Source organism: Montipora capricornis, chromosome 7, assembly GCF_036669925.1.
Source record: "Montipora capricornis isolate CH-2021 chromosome 7, ASM3666992v2, whole genome shotgun sequence".
NCBI lineage: Eukaryota > Metazoa > Cnidaria > Anthozoa > Scleractinia > Acroporidae > Montipora > Montipora capricornis.
Window position 1 is genome coordinate 14423759 of NC_090889.1, and position 14553 is coordinate 14438311.

General features: G+C 40.5%; 1 protein-coding gene across 1 annotated transcript in view; it reads left to right on the top strand.

The window, feature by feature from the left end:
• The first annotated feature begins 318 nt into the window (after nt 1–318).
• The window catches only part of LOC138055685 (uncharacterized), a 26412-nt gene continuing 12177 nt past the window's right edge, over nt 319–14553 (top strand). Inside the window, exons 1-5 of the mRNA XM_068901568.1 lie at nt 319–679; nt 1190–1825; nt 4471–4737; nt 7379–7542; nt 10074–12867. Coding sequence (XP_068757669.1) covers nt 421–679; nt 1190–1825; nt 4471–4737; nt 7379–7542; nt 10074–12867 — 4120 coding nt within the window. The 5' untranslated portion in view covers nt 319–420. The remainder of the gene's footprint in view (nt 680–1189; nt 1826–4470; nt 4738–7378; nt 7543–10073; nt 12868–14553) is intronic.

Here is a 14553-nt window from a genome sequence, read left to right on the forward strand (position 1 = left end):
ATGGGGTCACTTTATCATCACGACTGCCTCATTGTAAAACAAACAGTACATAACCGATCACAACCATCAAAAGCAACCCACCCCCCTCCCCCGGGAAGCCACCTGCCTTCGAAATTCTCGGAAATAACAATTAAGTCATTTTCATCAATCTTTTTGCTTGCCGAAGCATTTTTTTTTTTTGTTAAACTGTTTTCTCGGCAGGAATGCTTTCTTCTTCTTACAGAGAAATGTTTCTCGTTCCTGGCTAAGAAAACGAAGTTTTTCATGGTGATACAGTCACTTAATTTCCTGGATCTTCCGCCGAAAACTACGGGGACTTTCCTTGTTTCACAGAAAAATCAACGTGACCATCTTTTTTAGAAGGTTGGGCCAGCCCCTAAAGTTTCTCCTGGTTAATCGAAATTAGAAGAAGCGACCGTTATGAAAGAGGGAGAAAGTGAAGAAAGTTCGTCAGCTTCCGAAATCGAAAGCGAAGAACCCGAGCCGGAAGTGAAGATGGACCCTCGTCCTTACCAAGTGGAACTTCTTGAACGAGCCAAGGAAAGAAACACGATCGTTTGTCTTGGTACAGGGACTGGAAAAACGTTTATTAGTGTGATGCTGATAAAGGAGATGGCTCACCAAATAAGAGAAACCTTTCAAAATGGAGGGAAAAGAACCTTCTTCCTCGTTAATACAGGTTAGTCTTTCTCACTCTACACTTCCTCTCGTACGGTAAATGTAAACAGTGTAAAACGATGACCGAAATAAAGATCTACGGCGGCAAGCCAGAAAACGGAAATCAAATATCAACCAAATCAGCGAAGGTGTAAGCAAAAGGAAATGTTCACTCTCTGAATAGTTCAGGAAGCTATTGAGAAGACAATAATTACTGCACGGGTGGGGTATGGGGTTTGGTGAGTAAGCTAAGTATATATGGGCAAGAGGAGAGGGGAGGGGAGTGGTGGGGTCTCGTCTGAATATGGCGGCAGATCCGAAAGTTTGGGTCAATGAAGAAATACTTGTTACGATAGCCCTTGCTTCCAAGTGTTAAACATTAATTGCCTCTTGCCCTTTTATTTAATTACAATTGAGTTGTAGTTAATTGTATAAACTGGGGAGTCACTGTTTGTCTTTAATTAAATATTCAACCGGTATATTTTAATGAGCTTGCATATTGTATAACGTAGGGTTTCTATTGTTTTTACAGTCCCTTTAGCCAGCCAGCAAGCTAAGGTCATCGGCAAGCACACAGATTTGAAGGTCCAGCATTATGTAGGAGAGATGGGAGTGGACTTCTGGGACAAATATAAATGGCAAAAACAGATTAATGAAAACAATGTATTAGTCATGACGGCACAGATATTTCTTAATCTTCTGAGGCACAGCTTCATTAAACTTTCACAAGTGAACCTGCTCATTTTTGATGAATGCCACCATGCCAAAAAGAAACATCCATACAGGCAGATAATGCAATTTTTTATGGGTTGTGAAACAGAAAATTGCCCGAAAGTCTTGGGGCTAACAGCTGCCGTGGTACATAGGAAAGTGAAAGCACAGAATATAGAATCTGAGATAAAAGAACTGGAGTGCACATTGAGATCGACATGTGAGACAAGCCAAGATGAAGAGATTGAGAAGTTTGCTGCCAAGCCAAAGGAGGAAGTTGTGACATTTTCAAATAACAGGATTGAAAATGATTTAGACATCTTAGTCAAAAGGCTTCAAGAAGTTTTAAGACCAGGAATAGATTTGCTTCCTGAACTCAAAGACTGTGAAGAGGCATTACTAGAACTGGGGCCATGGGCAGCCAACAGATTAGCAGAATGCTTAGTGAAAGGCTTAGGTATGGAGACTTTTAAAACAGGCAGGTACATGTCATGTACAAAAGTTGGACCGGACCAAGTCAGATTGATCACCTCGGACAGGGTTTTCTTTAAGGTTTTAAGAAGCCGGAGTTTTTTGCATAGTAGACGGTTGTGGGTCCGGTTAGAGGGGTCCGTGGGCATGCTCCCCCGGAAAATTTTTGGAAACTGAATGCCGGAAAATGCATTTCCTAGCATTTTGGGCCATGAAACTCAGAAATTAGAGGGATGAATCAAGCTGCAATTATACTATGAAAACCATGTTACTCAAAGAAAGACGAAGCGACATTTCAATAATACAACCCTATAAACAAAAAGTTGAGTGATATTTTTCGTATCTTTTTGGTGGTTTTGCTGGAGCTAACGAGCCTGGCAAGTATTGCCACTTGACAACTTGTAAGCATGGCACATACTTTGCAGCAAAGGCTTCTGATTGGTTGTTAAATAAAGAAGCTGATTGGAGGATACTAATTGGCCAATGGCGTAAAGGATGTTTCGATCCTGTTTAGGTGTGAAGATGACACACATTCGTTCCATTGTGTAATTAGCGGGAAAATATGCTTGCGGAACTTGGTTGTAGTAATTTCGAAAATTGAAAATCACTCGAGCGGTTTAAGAGTGATGTAGTTTTTTTTCCGAAGAGTTTAGGAGTTCCGTAAAGCAGTGAGAGTTGATCAAGAGTGACGTTGGATAAAGATCCGTTGTCATGTTGAAGCGTAGAGATGCCCTCGAGAGGACGAGCACTTACGCGGGCAAGTAGGATTTAACTCCGAGGAGCGTTACGTTCAAGTGTTTAAATAAAGTCTACGAGTCCTCAACTTCTATTTTCGCTATAAATGATCAACTGAAAGGTTCGAAGTGAAAACGAAGGAGCGGTTAGTGAATGATCAGGGGCTAGTTTTGTTCCTCAGTTGAGTTGTGGTAAGAGATGCGTGAACGCAGTCTGAGCGTGTTGCTAGCAGAACATCATATGTAAATATCCTTCTGGATTGAGAACAAACCTTTTGAAAGTGTTTCTTTATTTACAAGTTTTTTTATGATTGCGGCGTGATTAAAGGAAGTTTTGCGCGGACTAAAACGTCCTTGAGTGATTTTTCCTTCCGGTAAGATACAATCGGTGGCTGTTTAAAGATATCGAAATCCAATATGGCGGACAACAAATCATATTGTTCCTACTTTCCCGCCACCGCAGCAAGATTTTTTCAAAACGAAAGTCTCAAGCATAACGTTTTTAAACTGCCCTTGAGTCAGAAGTCTTTTATGTGTTTTCAGAAAAGATAGGCACTGCAAATTTTTATTTGTATTGAGCCCAAGTAGTTTAGACCTCATAAACATCATCTCCTCTACATGTCTTGACTCTTCAAACAATGAAAGTAGCCGGCGAAACCTGACAGAGAAGCCGGCGAACTTCGCCGGCTGCCGGCTCTTATATACAACCCTGCTCGGATCGAGCGAAAAACAGTTTTGTAAGCCACAACTATGCGATATTTGCACCAATTTTTCCAAGGTTAGCTTAAAGATTAGGGCTAGGGTGATTTCTTGAGGCCTTATCATTTTTTTTACGTCCATTCAAGGTGAGCTGTCCAAGTTGATGGCCGGTCCAACTTTTGTACCTGCCTCTTAAAATCTGTTACTTATTCTGACAATAGAATTTCATTTCCTTAAATAGGCAGCCATTCTGGGGTCAGGAATCCCTAGGAAAAAATAGACATGTATAAGTGTGAAACTAAGAAAATCATGAACACTAAAAATATCTCTGGAATTGTTTTCTGTTGAAAAGGAAAATCGATCAGATACAAGATGACAAAACCCCTATTTTAAATTTGTGGTTTCTTATGGTTTGATTACTCCTTTTCTTAGTTGCAGAATAATAAACATTCCAGAAATTAATTCTTAGTTGTAATTCAAATTTTCTTAGTTTGACAGTAAAATATCCATCTTATTTCTCAGTCTATGAAAAATTGTGCGACATTTTGTGCCATTTGCACCCGATAGACGACTCTTGATGTTGTGCTTGAGCATAGATTTGTTGAAGAGATATGCCATCAAGGTTTTGTCCATCTTAAATCTACTTTAGTGTCCTATCACAATTGCATGCTGTTCTCTTATTGGCTCTGCTGCTCACTATCTATTTTGTTGTAGAAATAAATGAGTAAAAAGAGTAGCCTACATTTGTAACAGAGTGCAATTGTCCACAAGTTGACAGCTGCTTCCTTGTATTTTTGAAGTGTTACCCACCCACGTTAACCACTAGTAGATTTATACTAAGAAAAGTAGATTATATATGCGTTCTCGATTTCTATGTGTGATAGTTGATTCGGGCCTCGATAGAAATTTCAAGCTCATAATTTATTGTTAAATAGATCAAGTTCTTAAAAGCCTAATAGGAAAAGCTTCTATGGAGAAGATAAAGGCAGAATTAATCATTATTGATTATAAAATGTTCAACATTCGTGGGTCATAAAGAAATATACCTTTGTTGATACATTTTAATTTTGTAACAACTGGCAGTACATCTCTTATCCACCCTGGCTTAATTCTTAGTTCTGAGCTCACTGTAAAGTCAAAGATTATTTGCAGTTTGTTCCTGTTGGAAAACTCTAATATGTAAATTATTTTCTTATAGAGAGATCAGTCTTGTTTCAACGTAGCAGAGAGGAACAGCAACTTTGTGATATAATCACCACCCAACTGAGAGAACTGCAAAGTGTTTACCATACATCAACCAGCCTTGATGTCCTAGGGGGCTGCGAACACCCGTACGAAACGAGCAGCGCTGTTGCAGCGCTGCAGAATGGCTACGGGCAGCGCTTCAAAAGAGCTGTCAAAGGGCTGGCTGCAGCAGTCACAAATTTTGGCTGCAAAAACAGCGCTCTGAAGCCATGTCGCAGCGGTTAACAGCGGTTTTGCAGCAGTGCAGAACTTCACAAAAGGCGCTGCAAAATCGCTGCAAACAGACTTCAAAAATGCAGGGAATGTTTGGGCGCATTTGCAGCGCTTCGACTACAGTGGTGCCGAAAAGCAAAATATTTCGCCATCTTGGCGCAATGTTACGGATGATCAAACACGTAATCAAAACTATTTATAGTTTTACAGATCATGCCGTTTATTTTTACGTACAGAGAACAACCGTAGCATACGTTTAAATACATACTGCATTGATTGAGATACATGTAACTGATAAACTAATTTTTGAGCAAAGCAGTAACTACAGTACTTCGTACACTTAACACACGATTAGCCTGTTTCACAGTTGCGTAATTTTTCGCCAACACGGACACAACAGGAAGGTCACGCAACGGAAAGAAAATGCCCTGTGTCGATCGTTGTTTTGTATACCTAGTGTTTACAACACAACATATCGACATAGTTACAGGAATATAAACATGTCATTTTGAGAGAGGAAAAAAAACAATTTCTTTCTCTTCATGCCGCTTTATCTCTGTGATCCCTCGCAAGCGTGAATCCACCCGCCTTCACTCCAAAAGAAAGTTTCCATATAATCTTGAGACCCGTTCTGTTGCAGCGAGATCGCTGGATGAGAATTTGAAGTGATGTATTTTTAATCCATAGTTGCTGCATGCGATCGTCATGACGCGTGTTGCTTTAGATCAATTAACGGTCTCCTTTTTTGCCAACTGGCGCTCGAGTTTCCTCTTTGCACTTCCTCTCTTGTTGCGAATTGTCTTGGCATAATCAATTCGGTCTGAAATTTTCCAGACGGTAGCGCAGCGTTTTGCGTATGCTGGAGAAAAGAAAGAGAGAGAAACGATGGTTAATAATAAATATAGACCTTCGAAAGTCCTTCGTCTCATGTAGATGGCGCGCGGAACGAAGGTCGACCCCCTGACCTCTCGCGACTTTGTCGTTCACTGATCCACTTCGCGTACGTAAAATCACGTTTCGCTCGCCAAAACATTTTCACCTGGGATTCTCGTGAGATCGACTTGTGGCAAGTTTATAATAAATAGAGAACTGATCCATTTTGAATAGTCTGTTCACGACGATAGCGCGAAGTTTGAACTGGCCCTTCTGATAAATTTTATAGTGCTTAAATTCAGTGTTGGGTAGACAAAATGTGACGGTAATTACCGTAATAGTGTTTGTATGGGAATTCGTAATTGCCAAAAAAAAGCGAGGAGCGCATGTTCTAAGAAAAAAAAAATGCTAATTTAAGGTACATAGGCAAAGGGTTTCACTGACAAAATCAGTGACTGAAGAAAGCGTCTGGCTTTTCGAATTTTTGCATATATTTGTCTGCAATTCTTTCCCGCGGACATTCCCACGAAAATATATGACAAACCTGAAAATTCTAAACATTCATGAATATCGCTAAAATATCTCATCGCTTACGCAAAACGTTTTCAGGGAAAACTGCTAGACATTTTGCTGTCGTGACATACCTGAACATGCATGTACAATTTTGTCATCCAGATTCTCCCGCTGCGAAGCAAGGGTCCGCAAGTCAAAAAAATAGCCCAGAAGCTTGTTTAGCATCTCTGTTGGCCTTTTCCCAGCTTCAATGTGTATATTTTGGATCTCTACTTTTGAAATATAAACCCCAGATCCCTCGTAGAGTTCTTGTTTTCCGGGTCCGGGGAGAAAGTGCTTCGCGTGCACGTTTTCGTTTATAGCTGGGCCAGGTGAGGAAATTTCTTTTGATGTCTCCTGTTGAAAGCAATTTAATCCAGTTAGCAAAATATAACACATATTTCCTTTACCTTCAAAATGAAAACTGGCGCCAAAGCCAACTCTGCGTACCTGATACACGTGTACACTGTCTGGTCCAGAAGCTAACAACTGTCGCAAGAACTGTTTGACAGGTGGTGACATTTCTCAAGAAAAAAACAGAAGACGGTGTTAGCTGGTGTTATAAATATTCGATTCATAACATGAAACTTACTGTAGACTTAAGAAACAGTGTTTTTTTCAAATGAGAGATGTTGAATGGGAATTGAAAGGTACACTCAGTTTTGTGAACTTCGTTGTTGGCCAGGCGAGCAATTATCTCCTGTTCGCTATAGAGTTTGAACAAAACTGAGGTTTTCCATAGTCAATACGCTCAACGAAAAATCATTTGCATATCTTTGTTATGCATTGCCTGGGGCCCTACTCAACCTGCTGTGTAAATTTGAAGAACGTACTCACTGAAAAATCGCTGCAGCTGTACACTGCTAAAGAAGACACAAAAGTAGTGATGTAATAAGTTACTGTATAATAAGTACCTGGCACTTGGTTTCTTTTCAGGAATTCTATTTCCTTTTTCAGCACTTCACAGTTAGTGCATGTGCTACTCACACTATTTGCGGCCGTGGGGGTCTCGGGAGGTGAATGTGGTCCATCTTCATTGAGGTCTTCAAGATAGCTGTAATCGGGCTGATGAGCAATGTTTAGCAAGTCATCATCATCCCCATAGGCGAGGCTTAACGAGGAGCGGAATAGTCTTCCTAAGTCGTCATTGTCTTTCTGGTTGATATTTAAAGACTTTGCATCATTTTGGGCTGACTTTTTAGTCGGGAGCGTGTTAATATGAGTCGAAGAGGGAACATTAACTGGCCGCGACAAGGGAACAGGTGTACTGCATGTGTTTGGAGGACTTGGAGTGTTTCGTGGCCTCGTTGCGGAATATTTAGCTGGAACCAATGCAGGAGGAGCCAACGAAGGAGAAGCAGAGGAATTGCCAAGTTCAGTCCCTATGGTGAAATGTCGTGCAAATGTCGAGTCGGAGCTTGGTTTTGAGTCAGTTTTTTTGCGATTTTCGATCATTTGTTTGTTAGTTAATGGTGGTAGGTCATGGTCACAGTCATGGTCATTAACTGTTATGATTGGTGTGTTTCTGTCTCTAGCGCCTCCTTGTTTTTCGTTGTCAGCTATTGCACCGAAAAACTTTGCCGCAAAAGATTGTCTGGAAGCGATCTCAGCGGTCTTTTGTATTTTCTTTTCTTTCGGTTTCAGCTGTTTTGTTGGAGTTTCTCTCTTGTCTTTTTTTTTTAAAGGGGACTTTTTCTTTGACAATTTTTCCTTCTTGTTATCACTGGCCTTGAGTTCGCTGGCCGATGGCAGACAAGGCTGCTCTCCAGAAAAACGGGTTTCCCTGTCATTTTCTGAGTCCCAGTCTCGGCCCTTTTCCGTTCTCTTTCTTTTGCGATTTTTCCTTTCACCGACGTCTGACTGAGTCCTTGAAGCCAATTCTTCCGCCAGCTTCACACACTTTAGTTCCAGTTCTTCGTTGTTTTCTGAGGTGAATTAATGCATACAATTTTATCTCATTACTAGATATCTAAAATTCACTCTAGATAATCGCAGCCTACTTACAGTCTTGTTTCCTTTTAGCTTGTGCATGGTTTCATTGGCGAGAGCACTGCGTCAAGCCTGTGGTTCTTACTACTTCGTTCGTACTTTCGTCAGGAGAGTGATGAGAGTACGAACAAAGTAGTAAGAAGTAGTAAGAACGTCACGAGCCGCTTTCAGAATGATCACTTCAGACTTGTTTGTGAAGGGTTGTATTATTAAACTAGCTTGGGCTAGTTAATAGCTAGACTGTGTTAAAAAATAACACTGTAAATAGGCTGTATATTATCTAGAGTGAATTTCAGAGATCTAGATACTTATAGTTTCAAAGGTATTCTGCGTATTCTAATAATTCGCTTCAGTCTACTTTTTAATAAAAGTTATGTGCAGCTTGCTCACTTACGTTAATTGAACCGTCACGCACATACGCTAACGGTTGAAACAAATCGCTTCGGTGCAATATCCATTTGAAACACTCACCGAACATTTCTCAAATGCAATTTTTTTGGAAAGGAAAGGTTTCCGGGACTTCAGCGCTTAGACCGGCATTGCAGGATCGTGCCGTGTCAGGTTGGCCTGTCCGAACAGCCCAAATTTGACTTTTGGAAATTAAGATTAGAATTCCCCAGAACTCTCATGAAGATCGACAATAATTAACTGTCACTCGCAAGATCAAATAATAATCCTAAATTTTCCTTTAAAACCGATTCTTCAAATAACTCTTTGTCAAGTAAGATTCTGGCAGAACTTACGATATTTTGCTTACTTGCACATATTGAAATGTGCTTTTTATTTGAACTTCAAACGCGATTATATAACATCACGTGAATGGCACTTTGGGGAAAGTTTCAAAAATTATCTCCTCGGATCTTAGCCTTTTATATGTACTTCATCTCCTTCTGAACTGACCGAGACGTACAAAATACAGTATGCCTGAATATTAAGTCAAACAAATTGATCAACGTACCTGAAATTGATTTAATCTCTGCATTGTAAAGAAATTCCTCAACCTTCCTGCCTCTCCTTTCCCTCCATTTTACTGGGCAAGTCATTCCCTCCTTTAACGGCTCTTCGTTCGATTTGTCGAGAACAATATCTATCGTCTCAACGACACTAAACTGCTGATCTTCAATCCAAAATACAAGCGCAAACATCGTCAAGTTTCGTTATTAACCACCTCGTCTACTTTAATAAGTTCACTTCTCTCAATCTGAAAAAAAACTGGCGAGCTGAGCCCAAAGCACGCAAGATGCCTTGTGGTGAACAAGTCACGAAATAATTGTGAGGGTAATTGTTCAATGTGTAGATTGACACGTCGCGCCGGTGTCTTTGATTTAATGTCAGAGCACGCAAACCATTTTTTCTTTCCATCAAGACTGAACTATTCAGAAAACTGGGAAAGTAGAAGTCTTTTCGCTTCTCCACTAATATGTTTTCTTATTATAATTGTTTAATAGCCTGAATATTCACGCAGCATAGCTTTTTCAGTCAAGAAACGGTTTAAAACAATTGTCTTTGTTACCGTTCAGATGTTCGGATAACTTGACTACGTGAAGAATTTGATAAAATGACGATTGATACTTGCGGATATCAATCGGAAATGGTGGACAAAGATGATAAACGAATTGAGTTTGAAAGTTACAAAATTTGCGAACACTGCTAGGCGGACCCCACTACGCATCTTCTTTAGTGGTGAGAGTTTGTGCGAAATTTACAGAAAACATAATGGCCACCCAAAGACACCCCTCAACGTCAAACACCAGTATTTCTGAACGGATCAATATACAGTTGCAAGAAGACTGCTCAAGCGAAATACAGCAAGTACTGCAATCGAAGTAAGTCTGCTTCAATCTTTCTCATTGAAGCCCTGCTTATCATGCACTAACTGAATATTTGGGTGGGAGGGGTTTACATAGTCTTTCACTTTTGTTTTCTTAGACCACCACGCTTATGTTTTATATACACGCCTGTCAGAAAGACTGTTGCAAGTATTTGCCTGTGTTCATGTCCCATATTCATCCTTCCTCATTCTTTGCCATCAGCTTCATCTTTGACCACGAAGAAATGACGGATGTTGAACTACAAGACGAAGAGAGTGATTTTTCTGAAGATATGGACGAACCATACCTATCCGAGGACAGTGCGGACATCGCAGATGATCTGGTAATCGGATGTGGCGATCAACACGGAGCAATTCCTTCAGCGAATCCACTTTCCTTTACTTCTATGGATTCTCCACGCAACCGACAAATATCAAACGAGTTCATCGAATTTGCTGACGAGTACCGACTTCATTGCTCTGAAGATATGTCACAATTAGGACCTAGTGTCATGGAAGGTGAAAAGCATCCAAGCTGGCTGATTGAACACCTGGGCGATATCAAAGAAACTCTTGAAAAAGAACTTATTGATCTTCACAGTGACTTTGATACTCCATTTGAACTGAATTATGACGAAACCATAGAAGAACAAGAAATGGAGGAAATTAGGAAAATGGCAGCAAAAAAGGGGAATGACCACCAAAACACCCATCGAGAATCAACCCCAATTTACCCTGGATCCCGTTTAACTATTGGCATAAGTGCACTGTTGGTAATGGCTGTAGTTATCCGCCATTCCCTTACAGGGCAGGCCTTAAACGATATCCTTAAGTTAATTTGGCTGCATTGTTTAGGTTCCAGTGAATTCTTACGGTCAATCAATGAGTTGAAAAAGTGCTTTTGCGATATATCTTCGCCCATGACGTTTCACTGGTATTGTTCTTACTGCTTTATGCTCGTGGACAAGAACAAGGAAAAGTGCTGCCCAAACTCTTTCTGCAGGAAGGACTTTACTGCCTCTGGTAGTTTGACCTTTTTTGTGGAAGTCCCAATTGTCCAGCAAATCAAAAATTTTTTCGCAAAGACGGGATTTTACAATGACATTCAACACCGTCACCACTGGGACAGTAAATTCAAAAGAATCTGTGATATCTACGATGGAGAGCTTTACAAAAAATTATCAAGGCATCCAAATGTTTTGTCACATCCACAGAACATATCGTTTACCTGGAACACAGACAGGGTACCAATTTTCAAGTCATCTAACTTTTCTCTTTGGCCTTTATATTTAGTTATTAATGAACTGCCTCCAAAAAAGCGCTTTTCTAAGGACAACATGATTCTAGCAGGGCTATGGTTTGGCTGCTCAAAGCCTGCAATGTGGATCTACCTCAAACCATTCCATTCATCCTTAAGTGAACTAGAAAAAGAAGGAACAACAGTTGAAAGTCCTGATAAACCAGGTACAATGAATGTACGCGCAGTTCTTTTGTGTGGAACATGTGACCTCCCTGCGAAAGCTTGTGTGTGCAACACTGTTCAATTTAATGGCAAATTTGGTTGTTTTAAATGTTTGCAACCTGGCTGTACGGTCAAAGTGGGCAACAAAGGTGGACATGTTCATGCCTTCCCGTTCAATCAAGAGAACGTCAAAGGACCCCTGAGGACACACTCCCAGTGCCTTGATGATGCCAGGGCAGCGGTATCGCAAGGGAGAACAGTACAAGGAGTCAAAGGTCCTTGCTGGTTTGCTGGACTTCAATACTATGATTTAGTTAAAGGAACAGCAGTGGATTATATGCACTGTGTCCTAGAGGGAGTTACCAAGTCATTACTAAATTTGTGGTTCTCCACCTCATTTAAGACTGAACCTTTTAATATATCAGACAAAGTTCCAGAGGTTGACGAAAAACTGTCGAAAATAAAACCGCCAAACGACATCACAAGATGCCCGCGAAAAATAGAAACCGAAAGGCAGTACTGGAAGGCTTCAGAATTCCGTTCATTTCTTTTGTTTTATGGACCAATTGTCTTACGCGATATTTTACCGTATGAGCACTATGCACACTTTGTTTTTTTAAGTGAAGCTATTTTTATACTACTAGGGGAAAGCATCACTCTTCGTGAACTTGATCACGCCGAGAAGTTGCTCCAGCATTTTTGCTTGATGTTCTCAGCCCTGTATTCTAAGGGGAAAGAAACTATCAACGTTCATTCGCTTCTCCATCTAGCGGATGATGTAAGAAATCTCGGACCTTTGTGGACTCATTCCTGCTTTCCTTTTGAATCTTACAATGGCAATTTACTGAAGCTATTCCATGGAACTCAAAACGTCGAACTCCAGATTATATCTGCTGTTGCAATTTCACAGTCCTTACCAAATCTGAGATCGAAATTGATCAGTGGGTCTGTCGAAGAAGAGTTCTTCAACTCACTAATGAATCCTTTTCATGTCAGCAAAGAACAAGTTATCGAGAAGAACGTGGCTGCGTTGGGCAGCCCGTACATGAAGAGACTGGACCGTCAAGAAATAATCGCCTTGGGACAGTACTTGGGCTCCCCTCCGCTTTTAGACACTGGCATTCTCTCCTTCAAACGTGTGCGAATAAGTGGATCAGTCTATCATTCTCTTTCATACAAGAGAGTCACAGCACGAAACAGTTACACCATACTTTTCCAAGACAATGACCCTTGTCTCAACAATTTAGTGGTTGGGCAAGTCCAGTTTTACTTTCAGTACAAACACCCTTGTAGTAATAGTCTTTCATGTGCGGAGAACTGTGTTTGTCCTGTAGAAAATCTTGCCTTAATCCAGGAACTTCCAAAAGTGCCTGGATTTACATTTACAGAGGATCCAATTACACACGCGAGCGGACTTCAGTTCTCCGCCATCTTCCCGCGGGATCACGCAGGCATAATGAGAGTCATACCGGTTTCTGCTATCAGAGAAAAACTTGTTTACATGCAATGTGGCGAGGAAATAGCTTTTGTTTCCCGTTTTCCCAATAGAGTTGAGTCAGATTGACATGCTTATCAAATGACTGTCGAGTTAACCGTGATTATTGTTTCGTTTCCTCAGAAACGAAACGTATCAATTTGACTTCAAATTGAACTATTTACACAGTGATGTAGAGTGGCCAATGAAAACAGTGTTTGTAATTGGAAATCTAAACATATATGAGATGCAAAAACAGACTTATGAACATGTGAACCTGAAATATCGAAAATCATAATGCTGACAAACACAAAGGCGAAGGAAATGGATCATAAATATGAAGTTTTGATTATTTGAATGATTTTGGGTTAGATTAAAGCGATAAATTGTTGAAAAATCCAAAGTTATCCCTCTTAGTGCTAATGAGTAATGTAAACAATCTCCACGCTAGTAATAAATCCCAGGAACCAGTTATTGTAAAGCTAGTATAATCCGCCGAAGTTCGTATAGCCTATGTTACACCAGGCAATTTTTCGTGCAACTTTTCTCGCAATTTCAACACAAGTTGCTAAAAAAATTGCCCAGTGTAACATACCCTGTCACAAACATTTCATGCAACATTTTTGTTGCCGTCACCGTTGCGAGAAGTAGAAATCAGTTCTACTTTGGGCAACGTCGCTTCGCGCAACGCTGATCATTGCGTAGTAACATCTGTCCTGCAACTTATGTCGCAATGGTTTGCAGTAGCAGCCAATGAAAATGTTCCTTTAACGTCATGTGATCATCGAACGGGACAAGTCCAAGTGTACTTTTGTTTCGCAACGTGAGACCTTTGTCACCACAAAAATTGCCTAGTGTAACAGAGGCTTATATAACACACGTCATAGAAGACTCACGGAAGACGAAATTTTGAAATGTTATGCAGTGGCATTTGAAGGTAAAAAAGGGATCTGTAGACTTCATGCTTCGATGTATTGTGGAAATGATCAAGTACAGTATCTGTTCTTCTCTTTTTATTAAAAATGGTTAAGATTCCTTGACACACCCAGTAAAGGATTAGGCCTCTCGCCGTTCAGAGAGTTGGCGTCCGCATTTAAATTGTTTATTGTTTATGATAAACTTCAAAATGTCGCGTCCAATGTAATTAATGAACATGTGTAGCTGCGAATGTGAATAAGCGCGAGAGCGGGAGCAGTTTTCCATTGTTTCATCCAGGGCACAATTAAGTAAAAAAAGGCAGCAGAAATTTACTGCGTACAAAAGCAGCAGAAACTTTTACCCCGTGCATTTGCGACCTCAGGATTAACATCGCATCGGCGTCTCAGAAACAACACAATGTTGTAAGGCCAGAAACCTAAAACAAATTTCGATCCACAGCGCCGCGTTTACTTGATCTACGGAATCGGCACTGCATAGCGAGAAGAATAAATTGTACTACAAATTTCACAGCTAAAGGATAAAACACACACTGACGTAAGATATCTAAATGTTCATGCCCTGCCATTGATCTCATTGGCATAACAGAGTTAGTATATGTGATGTTAATTTCACGTTGAAGCTGAGACTCGGAGCGGAACAGCTCGTTTACAGCTCGGAGCAGCCATTTGGCAGCCAACTCGGTAGCTGCAAAACCGCTGCAAATTGATGTCAAGTGCTGCAAAGG